The sequence below is a fragment of the Ammospiza nelsoni genome, chromosome 1 (assembly GCF_027579445.1).
Source record: "Ammospiza nelsoni isolate bAmmNel1 chromosome 1, bAmmNel1.pri, whole genome shotgun sequence".
Classification (NCBI taxonomy): Eukaryota; Metazoa; Chordata; class Aves; order Passeriformes; family Passerellidae; genus Ammospiza; species Ammospiza nelsoni.
The window spans coordinates 89,788,358-89,801,189 of NC_080633.1; the positions used below are offsets into that span (position 1 = coordinate 89,788,358).

At 43.3% G+C, this 12,832-nt stretch overlaps 1 protein-coding gene across 1 annotated transcript in view; it reads right to left on the reverse strand.

Annotated features, from left to right (window-relative positions):
* LPCAT1 (lysophosphatidylcholine acyltransferase 1) overlaps nucleotides 1-8,002 on the reverse strand; it is a 65,720-nt gene extending 57,718 nt beyond the window's left edge. The window contains exons 1-3 of the mRNA XM_059487322.1: nucleotides 7,661-8,002; nucleotides 1,959-2,101; nucleotides 290-504 (exon numbers count right to left, since the gene is read on the reverse strand). Coding sequence (XP_059343305.1) covers nucleotides 290-504; nucleotides 1,959-2,101; nucleotides 7,661-7,777 — 475 coding nt within the window. The 5' untranslated portion in view covers nucleotides 7,778-8,002. The remainder of the gene's footprint in view (nucleotides 1-289; nucleotides 505-1,958; nucleotides 2,102-7,660) is intronic.
* Nucleotides 8,003-12,832: the final 4,830 nt, after the last annotated feature.

Below are 12,832 nucleotides of genomic sequence, written 5' to 3' on the forward strand. Positions count from 1 at the left end.
TCCTAATTTGCTTTTCCATCTGGAAGGTCTTAAAATGCTACAAGTTCACTGCAAATTAAACCATGAGTTTCGATGGGATTTGACTTCAGAGAAAGTGGAAAAACAACATTCCCCTCCTGCCCCAATTTTTTCTATTGGCATTCACAGTTGACCAGTTAGAAAAACAATTCTCACCATATATTATACCAAATTTTCCTTTCTGTTTCATTCCTTCTCATACACATCCAGTGAACTTCCTAAGCAATCTTTTTTAATTTGTTCTTGAAAAATGAAGTATCTACCCACTTACTTCCCCAAACAGGAATATCTTTGCTTTCTGCCTTCATCACAATGGAGGCGAAGGTCATGGTCACTGGAATGGCATCAAAGTAGGAAGAGTGGGGAGCCACCGTTAATATTGCTGCTTCTGCTGGCAATGCCCGTCTGCCTTTTACATTTATCCAGTGGAATCCACCAGCAAGCCACATCATTCTCATTATTGCCTTCAGCAAAATATCCACTATCCTGTAAAGAGTTGGGAAAACAGTTATGTTGCCACAGGAACACCTTAAATAATCAAATTAAAAATGACATACATTATAAAAGTTCAGATAGGATATAATACTTAAAACAGAGCTGGAGCACTGCACATACTTTGTTCTTCTCTTTCTCAGCTGATTTAAAACCACTTTTTAGGTAAGATGCTGTTCAGCTTCATTTATACCTGAACACTAATTCATTCTAGTCTCCAAGATCATCATTTAGTTCATCATTAATTTCAATTCGGACTATGATTTAAGTTTTTTCTACACAATGCCTAATAAGGTTTTCTAAAAAACTCTAATAAATTCAGTCCCAAAATATGCTATTAGGATATTGCCAGAATGCACTTACCCTGGTTCTTGGTTTCAAGTTTACCCAAGCAAAACAGGACAAATGTAGGGAAAAAAGTCTCAAATACAGGGAGGCCTACAGGATACATATGAGAGCTCTGGAAATATTTTACTTTCTTCCCTTTCGTCATCTTCTCCTGAAGTGACTTGGATTTTTGTTTTTTGTGGATTTTTTTTTTTTTGCTGGGGTGGAGAAGGTTTTTTTGTGGAGTTTTGTTTGGCTTTTTAAACTATATGACAGTCATGAAAAGAGAAACTTTGAATCAACAGAGTACAAAAACTGAATACCACAAATTGTAACACTTACAGGGATTGGAGGCTGGAGAGCAGGGTAACACTGAAAATTGGAATAAATAAGGAAGGAGAATCTAAAAAGATTCAAAATAACTGTATGCAAGACTGAAGGCAGCCAATTATTCCATTAGTTATTGTATTGATATCACTCCAAATGAAATGTAAAGTGGTTCTCAACCTCCTTCCCTCCTGTGATGCAAAAAACAATCAGCTTCCTTCATGCTAATGCCAGCTCCTAATTTTAAAGTTGTCTATAGAAAAGGTGCTATGTCCCTCCTTTTCTACTCCTCAAATGGCAGTTTTCATGGATGGGAAGACTACCTAAATTAGCACTGCAATATCAAAGCAACCACAGACTTTCAATAAGCACCAAAGTATGGGCAAGCCCTCAGGGAATCAACACAAGTTTTGTCAATTCATGACAGGGTAGAAGACAGTGGGGTGAAGCAGTTTAAAACAACAATTCAGAATATGAAATCTGGGCACATTCCACAGAGTCAATCTTCATAACCAGAAGTTGACATTAGAGGAATAAATGCAATGGAAGATGCCACAATAAAGCTTCACACTACCTCCTCAATAAAGATAAGAAGCCAGAGTTTACCAGTGTAATTCCTGGCAAATCAAAGAGTTGAGGCATTTCTGAGCAGAGTGTTTAATAATTTTTATATTATTCTTTTGAAGAGAAGAGTAGATCTCTGAGACAGGTAAAAGGTATTTCCCACCCCCTCTATTCTGAACTGCTGAACTTTATAATGATCCTCTCAGTATCTCACCACACCAGTGACTCACTTTCGCCACCAGGAGAGGGGCTTTTCAAGCTCTTGCTCGTCAGATCCCATCGAAGCAATGAACGCAAAAGGCCAGGCCAGCAACATCATAAAAGCAGCAAAAAAGAGTCGGATAGGAAACAGAGTCAAGGTCATGAAGGCAATCTGCAAAATAAAAATAATAATAATAAAAACATTATTCCAACATAATTTCAGACTGAAAAGGTCAGTGATTCCTAGAAACTGATACCATTTCTTAACTAAAAAATATCTAATGGTAGAAACAGCAGAATACCATTTAATTCCAGATATGCCAGATAAGGTTAAAAAAAGCACACTTTTCAATATCACAATAGCTGGGCAAGGATGAGTAACAATGCATAAGGTGCTGCCTCTGTGCTTAATCTGATGCATCTCCAGGCTGCTCTGGAAAGATTAACTCACATTCTTCTCTTCCCCAATGCAGATCTAGTCATCATGCAGCTCACTCTCCACTTCCTCTCACTTCCCAAAACAGCTCAACAACCAACTCGCTCTGTAGGTGCACAAATCTGTAAATCTAGGGTAGGTGCAGGGAACACACAGCAGGAGAAAAGCCCAAGATACCACTTTCAAGCCCTAAGCTACCAGCCCACTGCAGTTGGATTTTACAGTGCTGGTTCAGACTGGCACCATCGTCTCATAACAACCACAATCTCACTCTCCAGAAGAGGATTCCAGTCCCTATGTAGACTCTGCTTTAGTTTGCAGAACTGACAGAAAAAGGAATTCTTTTTTCTTAGATAGGCTAGTTTCCCAGATGAACCAGTAAAACTTCACACACTACAATGGTCAGATAAGCATCAAAGTTACACCAACTCACACAACTCTGCATCCACAGACAAGACCACCATGCCTGTCAGCAAATAAAGGAGCATTCTGGAGATGAGAGCAGCTGCCTTCTAAGTTTCTAAAATGAGAAGGACCAGCCACTAAGAAATAAGAGAAGTAAAATGCAGGTGAGGACACAGACCTTTGGGATTCATACCCCTTCCCTCCCACTCCTCCAAGTCTTCTCCTAGCTCAGGGCAAATGTGAATGGCAGGTGACTGGCAGTGAGGTATTCCATCCCTTGACTCTCTGTACCAATGATCATTTTAGTGCCATATCACAGAATGAAAGCAGAAGTTACATCCATAATGCCATAGAAGATGGCATAAATGTGCAGAAAAGGCCTCTTGGTCTTCCAGAGACAGCAGGGATAGTAATGGCCAGCAAAAGCAAATGTACAGGGTCTGGCTGTGACACCAGCCTCTTTTTAGCAGGCAGTAGTTCAGTACCTGCTCACACAAGAAATTTGGCTGAAGAGAAAAGTATGTCTACCTCCTGAAGAAGGTTAGGAATCAAGAAAGGTGCTAACATGTGAAAAGTAGCTCAGTCTGTATCTACATTCAGACACCTTCCCAGGTAAGAAAGCTTCTATCCTGTAAAACCCATGTACAGCAAGTGTCAGTGTCAGACAAAGGAGGAGAAGATCCTGTCCCCACTGGCCACTGTCAGAGATCAGAATGCAGGAGAAATACACTCTGGCTCTGACCTTATGTGGACACTATTTTGGTGATCACATTCCTACATATTTGGGATGTTCATAGAGACATGTCTTCCATTGAAATTACGAAGTCTGTTTGGTAACAAGTAATGTGTGAACACCTGTGTTTTGAGATACATTTAAATACCCCTAAAGGTCCATCCAGAATTGTACTTTGAAGGGCTCAGCTCATGACTAAAGAAATCTCAAGAGGGGGTTGACTACAGCTTATTTAACATTTGCTGGTCGACAGCATCCAAATGAGTTTTTCAGAAACTGCAGTGCATACTGTGAAAGACCTATGCACAGCTTGTAATGGAAGGCTGCCCTGGGAAACTGATCTCCATTCTTCCATCAGACGGGCTTAAATCTGATGTAAGGCAAGTCACTTAAACTAAATAGGTATCATATGTTCCCCTTGTTTAGAGAGACTGCATTCAGATTTAAGTATGACCTCACAATGAAGGCACAAAATTTGAATTCAAGTTTCAAGTTCTCCAAAATATCTGGTGCTATGTATCTAAGCACTGAGCAAGAGAATCACAGAGTACCCTTGTTTCTACTTCTTAAGTCTGTTTCCTATCTTGAAAACCAGTATCATAGCTCTCATGCACAGGGAAGCTAAAAAAAATGCAACTTGGAAATTACCAATACCATAAGAAACATCACTAAAACCAGTTTATTCCCAACAAAATTTCCATGACTTGCTACAAAGTAGCAGTCACAACACTGAGAAAGGAAATACTATTTGACACAGTAGATGTTTTGATTTTTCTTTTACACTTATCAGATAAAAATTACATCTTACACTTCCTCACTATTATCACCCTATAGCTCAACTCGCCAAAGGTGGCAGTGCAGGAGCTAGGAATTAATCCCTCAAGCATTCTCTCACTACCCACTTCCCCTCTCTGCAAGTTCCCCAGCAGACACATCCACAGAGATAAATACAGCAGGATATATTTTCCTGTGCAGCTAAGCCAATCTAACAGATCGCTGCTGTGAAAGAGTGGTCCTGCTCACTCTCTCCTCAATCCTCCCCCTGAGTCAGCTCTAGCACTTATGTGAGCCACCAATGAGCCAATATAGCTCATTAGTGAGAAAAAACACAGCCATCCCAGCAAAAGAAAATAATCAGAACACAAAAACACAATGATATGCTGGTTTAATGAGCCAAATCAGCTCACCAAGGCACCAAATGAACACCAGTACTGGTGAAATAAAAGGGCCAGAAACACTGGAAGAAAGGAAAATGGCACTGTATTGTGTTTTGAAGCAGCAGGGAAAAAAGCTACAGATGCTTACTGACAGCTCCAGTAATGCTTCTGCCTGCTCTGCAGTGGTAACAAGAATCAAGGGCTTGGACTTACGTGACAGGTGCCCAGAAAATGTTAGTATGAATAAAATCCATGGTTAATAAAATCATGTCTGTCTTTCTCACAGAAAGAATATTTTTATTATAGTACTGAAATCAGGTAGCTTCAAGAATAACCCCTACTGTTACCCTCAGATCAGAGTAAAATAGCCATAATTTCTACAGATGAGACTGTTCTGAAACAGCCTTACTGCTTTTATGCTCTTGTAATCTCCCAGTTTTTCTGAAGTCAATGAAAGATGACTTGAACAGCTCCTTGATGGTCAGAAGGATTGCTCTTTCTCCTCGTGGTTATTTACCCTCTCACTTTCTACCTTTCTTTCCCTTCCACAGTCTCAGGCTGGGACATGCTAAAAAGCATCTACTTCTGAGCGGCACTGATGAATAAAAAAGCTAATCTAACCTCTCGAAGAAGAGTGCAGGAAGAGGTTGTAGCGAAGATAATGGGGCTATCTGGCACACCATCAGCAACAGACACCAGACCATGGGACAAAGCAGCCTTGTCTCCCAGTCCCCCGGGCTCCCTACTTTGTGTAGCTACATTCCTAACCTTCCTCGATAGCCTGTGCAATCCCAGGAACCCCGTTAGGTTCTCAGGACACACAGAAAAGCCTGTGACACAATGTATGCCTGCAGCTGAACAGGAAGTGAGTTCAGCTGCAATAGTTCACACCGAGACGTCCGTGGCTCTCCCAAGGCTGTTCAGAGGAGAATTGTCACTTCTGTAATTCACCTGGGGAGCACTTCTTCTCAAGTGGAGCGGTTCCACAGCTCTGCTTTAACAGCTTCTGCCTCAAGCACAACTTTTAATCAGTGAAGAGGCTGGAAAAGCATGACTAAGCCAAAGGAAAAAATCTACCACAGTTCTGTATTCCAGCTTATGGACTTTTTCCTGCATAAAACTGCAACAGTAAGACTGAAGGGAGGTTGGGTTAAAGAACTCTGTGCTGCTGTATGTCAGTGACAGACTGCTCGCTTAAAAAGCAAGTGAGATACAGTCTGGTGAGGAGGCTGCTCCTTTGGCCTGTGCACTGTGACAAACTACAGCAGCTTAAACACATCTCCTCATCTTCACTGAAAACAACAAATCCTTGAAATCCATTGGCAAAGCTCACATCTCACACCTAGGAACAGGGCAGCCCACACAGAAAGCAGGTGTGCTCTACAGCCAGACACTTCCCTGACGCAGCACCTCAAGGTCTGTCAGGACTAATATTAGCAATGCTAGCAGCTCCTGTGAGACTCAATACTGCAAAAACTGTCAAACAGAGTCTGCTCTCCTCTCCCAGCAGTATTTTTAAAATTTTTTATAAATAGCCAAGCAGAAAACGACATTAGTTGTTATAACTGGAGACAATCCTAGTCCCTATGAACATGTGCTATCTCTGCTTCTCTCTGCTCCCTGAAAGACTTTTACCTCATTAACTGCATTAATCATGACTTTAGGAACAAAGTATGGTTTGGAAAGAACAGGAAATCTTTGCAACTATGCAATTTATTGAGGAAGCTCTAGATAAAAACTAAATTAAGTAGATGACACAAACCTTTTCTCCCTTTTCCAGTTCAAGCAACAATTAATGAGCAACCACTGAATACATACTGGGCAACTTAATAAGAAGTGAAAACCTTTTCTGCTTGAGTATACTATAAATTCCTTGGCTGTCCGAAAAATGAGGCGCATTCTGATGTTTTTTAAGTCAGGCCATACATATCCTGTGTTAAGCATCTGGGCAGCAACAGGGCAATGCAGCAACGAACTTCATTCAAATGCAAATCAAAGCTGGATCTAAAGCGCCTTGACCCAAGAGGTTTAATATTAGTGAATCACCATTTCCAATGTTAACAGGTACTGAAGGCTGTCTGTCAGACACCCAAAACAGCAGCATTATGAAGCATTACAGTGATGGAAGTGGCAGAAATGGCCACATTCCCTCATTAGGTGAGCCTCTGACGGTATTTCTTCCTCCAGCCAGTGACCCAGATCTTACCGAAAGCCTAAGACAAGGGCCATGCCCTCTGAATTCCCAACCACTTACTGCTCACCGAGGTGCGAGGCGAGGCAGAGGCACGGAGGGGAGAAAAAAAAACCCTAAAACTAAACAATGAAATAAAACGCCACGCAACTGCAAATTTGCATTTTAATACCGCCTCCCGTAGTCTCACCGCTACCTGCACAATACAATACCTAAATTACGCCGCAGGGACTATTTATCCAGGGGCAAAACTTCAGCCGCACCGGGATGCCTCGGCCCAGGTTAATATAAACCTTGACTTAACACTAAAAAAGAGCGGCTCCTCAGGGCTGCTCCTCCGTCCCCCATTAAAAAAAAAAAAAAAACCAAAACAAAAAAACCAAAAAAACACAACACAAAAAAACCCCCGAAAACCAGAAAAACCGAAAAAAATTTCCCAAATCTCAAAACGCCAAGAAAGCCCATAAAAAGACCCCCAAAACAAAAAAAAACACCAGCAGCTTTTTTTTTTTTTTCCTTTGAAGGAGGCATGGGAGCACAAGTTGAGGCGCACGCCCCGCACTCGAGCATCACGGCCGCCCCCAGACTCCCTCCCTCCCTCCCACCCGGCCCGGGCACGGCCGCCCCCGGCCGCCGCCTCGCACACGCCCAGCACCGCCCGCTGCCCGGCTCCGGGCTCACAAAGCGCCGCCGGCTGGAGCGGAGCCCCCGCCCGCCGCAGGACGCGGCCCGGCAGCCGGTGCGCCGCGGGGGACGCGCGGAAGGCGGCGGCGGTGAGGAAGGGCGGCCCGGCGGCCGCACGCCCCTACCCTGGCTTTCTGCAGGGGGCTGAAGCGCAGCTGGTGCACGAAGGGGCTCCGAGGCGGCGGCCCTCGCTCCCGGCTGCCGCCCGCGCAGCATCCCCGGCCGCGGCTGCTCAACTTCATAGCGGGGCAGGACGACGGGAGGACACGGGAACAGCGCGGGCTCTGCGCGGAGGTGGCCGCCGGTCCCGGGTAGCGGCGGCGGGCGGGAGCGCGGAGTGCGGGCGGCACCGGCGGCCGGAGCGCTCCCCGCTGAACGCCGGCCCCCGCCCTCCCGGCCGGCCGCGCATGCGCCCTGAGCGCCGGCAGCAGCGGCTCGGCTGCGCGCCGGTTTCCGCGTCGGGTGGGAATGGGAAGCGCCTGGGAATGGGAAGCAGCGCCGGCGGCGGGGTGGGCGCGCACTCTCCCGCCCTCCTTCCCTCCGCCCACCTACCCACCCTCGGAGCGTCCCCCTCGGGCATGCCGGGAGCGCGGCCCCGCCCGGCCGCATGAGGGGCGCCGCCCGCCTCGCATCCCCCGCGGCTGGGGGGGCAGTGAGGCGGGCGCGGCCCCGGGGAGCTGCCGGCAGCGCCGCGCAGGTGCTGGCACCTCGCTGGAACCCCGAACGGGGGCTCCGCTGGGCGTACGGCAGCCGAGGGGGGATTCAGAGGAAAAGGGGAGCGCTCCGGGCTGGAGATGGTGTGAGGTGCCGCGGCTGTAACGGAGCGCCAGGCGGTGGGGCTGGGTGGGCACCGCCGCCCTAGCTGGGAGAAGCCAGGGGTGCTGCTGGCATCACGCGGCTGGAGTTTGTGCGGTCCGTGGGGAAAGCTCTGTTCCAAGCAAACCTAGAGAGTTTTTAATGAAGTCTGGCTAATTTGCACCGTGGGATCTTGACAGAGTTGGCTGAGGAAGTAGCTAAGTTTGGGGTTTAATCTTAAAATGAAAAGTAAGTTATTAAGAAGTAAAGAAAATCGTTCGTGTTCTGTCCATTTTCAAAAAATCAAGCTGGGTGTCCTGTACTGTTCTTTACTGTTTTAACATAAACCACAGGCAAAACATAAGAAACAAGAGAGATAAGTTTATCTCCTAATAAAGGGATGAGTAAGATATCCTTAGTGTCAATCACCTCGATCACCTCGGCTTATAAAACAATTCTGATAGCCTTATTCAGTAACACAGGTAAATTGATAAAAGTAATTGCAGAAACATCATGGCTTCTGTTTTTAGTCTAGTAGGCTTAGAACTGCAAAATGGTCTCTGAGTCTTTTGGTTAATACCCTATGTACTTCTAATGACTAATGCTGTTGAATGGTCAATGTGTTAAATAGAGAAATAGTTATGAACTTATGAAAGATCAGAAGAGTTTTCAGAGGCTGGTCTTCGTGGTTTTGGGGGTGTGCAAGTTTCTGCAGCCTCAGCATTTTCAAGATTTTTATCAGAGACCCAAGATCAAGTCACTGTTAATGAAATCTGTGGATGTGCTAAATGGTAACTTAGTAAACTACTGTGAGAGCAACTGCAATGTCATCTGGACTGCTTAATAAAATTAACACTTTCAAACAGCCAAATATGCAGGCCAAATTTACTGCCAAATTTTCCAGGAATACAAGCCATGCCTCTGGAATGAGAGCTTATGTCTTAGAAAAAATTGTCTAAAAATTATGCCAAGCAAGCTGTTTTGGATAAGGTACGGCGTGTCCAGTCTGACTGTTGGATGTACTACCAGCATTACAGTGTGTATTAATGGGAACTGAGAGTAGAACAAGGTGTGTGGCTCTTGACATTAAACATCAAGTGGTGCAGGAAAGACCTGGCAGAACATTGTAGTACTCGAGAAAAACTCTTATAATGATTACGTTCTGAACCCATTATCAATTTGTCAAAAAGATCTGCAAGATTTGCTGTGCTAAAGCTTTTTAGAATGGTAGAAGAGAAACAAAAAAAAAATCAGTGGCCAGGAACTGAGATAATGTAATGCAAACGTAATGGTTTTAATCAAAAACAAGCTCCTTGGCTCAGATTGGGATTGGTAGTAAGACTTAGTGGCCTGTGGTCAGAGTATGTGATCCGATGATCCCTTTTAACCTTACACTCTCTGAAGTATTTTAGCTGCATTCCAAACAATTTGGCTGCCCTCATCTTTTTTCCCTCTCCAGTAACTTCAAGCCGGTTGCTGGTTCAGCCATATGGGGCTGGTTTCAGTAATGAATGACAGATTTTTTGCAGAACGAAGGAGAGACTCTAACAGGACCCACATGCCACGTAGCCAGGGAGTTCAGTGCAGCTTCCCTCAGGGCTCTTGAGGCTCTTCAGGCAGTAAGAGCTGTCCTGCAGGTCAGCAGGGAGGAGCTGGTGGCCTCTGGCTCCCAGCACATGGCCCGTCAGAGCGCTCCAGTGCACGCTCTTCTTCCCCGTCTGGTAGGTGTAGGACACAATGAGGGTATTGGAATGGGTTCAGCTGTGAGATGTAATCAGGCTTCTCCATTTCTGCTGGTTGTCTTTTATTTGTTTTCTAAAGCCAGCTTCCAAAAATGATTTATTATTATTATTCATGTTCACTTTTGGTATTTGTAGCATCTTCCTCAGTTATAAACCCTAATAAAGTGTTAGGCACCTGTCTGGTCCTTTGGCTCTTAAACCTTTGCTATTAGAGCACTTGTTCTGTATTACTGAGTGAATGAGCAGTATTCTAACTTTTTATTACTGCTTTCATGGGTTTAGTCAATTATTTTCTAATTAGCACATTAACACCTGACAGAGTTTCCAGGAGACTTTGTAGTTTTACAGAACTCACTTGTTCAGTAGGGATAATATAGCCTCTAAAACAAGCTAGGAAGTGGTTATCAAATTACAATTCATGGAATATGTACATACATGAACTACTAGGATGTTAAGTTTCTGGTTCTCATTTGTTTTCTTCAAAATTCTGATTTGATCAGTATAACTGCAGACAGATAACTTAAAAAATGTACAACCTAGCAGTCTTAAACTTGCAGGAATGTGTTTCCCTCTCTCTGTAGTCCCTTTAATCTGAAATTGTAAAAAGATGAATGTAAGCTCTGTTTCTTGTGTAATAAAATCTGAGCAGCAAAGGAACTGAGCATGAGCCCCGGAAGAGGGGCAATCCCATGGCAGGACTTGAATGGGAAAGGCAGGCTAGGAATCTGGAAGCAAACCAGTTTGGCACGTGATAAAGAGAGGGGTGAAGGGACCAGCCTTCATGGCAGGGCAGAGTCAGCCACACACAACAGCACTGCTTACTTGGTAGTGAACTGGAAAATTTATTTGAATCCTTCCAGAGACACATGATAAAAAACTTGTTCCTGGAATTTTATTATATGACCCTAGGAAGATGAGCTTAAGACTCTTCAAGCATGCACAAAAAAGGGGCAGAAATTTATACTTATAATACACAGAACCATAGAATTATTTTAAAAAATCTGGATAATTTTTGTGATTTAATTTTATGCTTGAATAAAGTATGTCTGTAGTATTGGAGTTTGATTGCTACTTTTTTGTGCAAATCACTAAAGAGGCATAACTGTGCTGTTGCTTTCAAGGCTGGCATGTGCTACATAACTCAGTAATGCAGGCTTATAGGGGCATAAGGAGAGGTGATGAATTTATTGCAGGATTTATGGAATCTACCTTGCAGCACAAGAGGTGTGATACATTATGTTGGATGTAAGTGTATTGTGAATTGGAAAAGGAAATGTTGAAGCTGACTATCGTGAGAACAAATTGCAGTAACTCTCAAATAATCTCCTCAGGGAAACTGTGGAACCTGAAACCATTGAAATGAGACTGCAAAACCATCTAAGAGCCATTCCACCCTGAAAAAGCTCTAATTGGTCCTTTCAGTCATTAATTTATGTGATTTATAAGGAGCTGTATAAATAAGAGGACTCATGCATAAAAAGCATACAAATATTATGAAATCTGCTTTTGTGAACCTTGAAGTAGGAAAATGAGTATTCAATATTTAACAGCTAAACTGAAGTGGTTTTCTCGAAGATAAATCAAAGAGGTGTTCATAAAAAGCAAATACACTGACCGCAGCTCTGAACTTTATTTCAAAATTTTTTAAAAAAATTATTGCCTAGGAAAAGTCCTTGCTTTGATTTTTATGATGATCCTTGACCTTGATGGCCATTTGGTAGAATCAGCTGATACCTATTCAAGCATGATTCTGGTACACTTCCACCCTTAAAACAATTTTTCTACAGTTGATTTCACATGTTCTGTAGGGGTGTTTGTCTTTCTTATTTTTTCCCTTATGGCTTTCATCATAAATCTGTTTTATGTTTAAACTTGGAAAGGTTTAAAAGATATTTGATAAAAAAAGTATTTTGTGAAGGGAAAAATTAATGTTGAATTACTAGAAGTAGTACAAATTTTTGCAATGAAAATGCATGAACATTTTTCTTCTGCTTTGTGAAGAAACAGAATCCAGCTGACTTTCTTGAATCAGAAAAGGAATGGCTGGAGTTAGTGGCAGGTCTATGGGAAGAAGAGCAGTTTCTTGCTTTGATAGTTAAAAAAAAGAAAAAGACCTCCCTCATTCAGAAATTATTAGGAAACATAGCTTAACATAATTCAGAATTTTCAAGAAATAATTGTTTTCTTAATACCCATGTTTTACCTCAGGATTCGCAGTATTATATTTCACACATGACCTTGGCTTCAGCATGGCAAAGAAACTCTTTAGATCCCCTCCAATGATGGCCTCTCAGTAGAGGGGCAGGAGCAGGCTGATGTTCTGGGTGTCACAGACTGCCAGGTGCTGAGTTCTCCACACTTGGTGGACAAACCTGCCCCTGCACACTACTGGAAATACCCAGTCCCATGAGAGTGAGGGAATTTAAGGTGCAGTGTGTGCTGATTTCATCCTTTCCCCGTGGAGGAAAATAAATTTTGGTCAGCAGGAGCTCTGCTCACCTCACTCAAAGGCTGATTTAAGACTGTGGAGCAAATTGCTGTGCAATTTAAGATCTGCCTCATACTTGATCAATTGATCAATAGTATCCCAGTTTGTCCCATGTATTTTATTTCTCTCTTAGTTTTTTAAACTGAAACACAGAAAAAGGAGTCCATACTAGTTCTGATAATATCTCAGAGACATTTAAAATATTTGGGTTTTAGGGATGGTTTAGATCTAGACTGAACTTCTCTCAGTTCTTACTTGGAAAACCACATCCT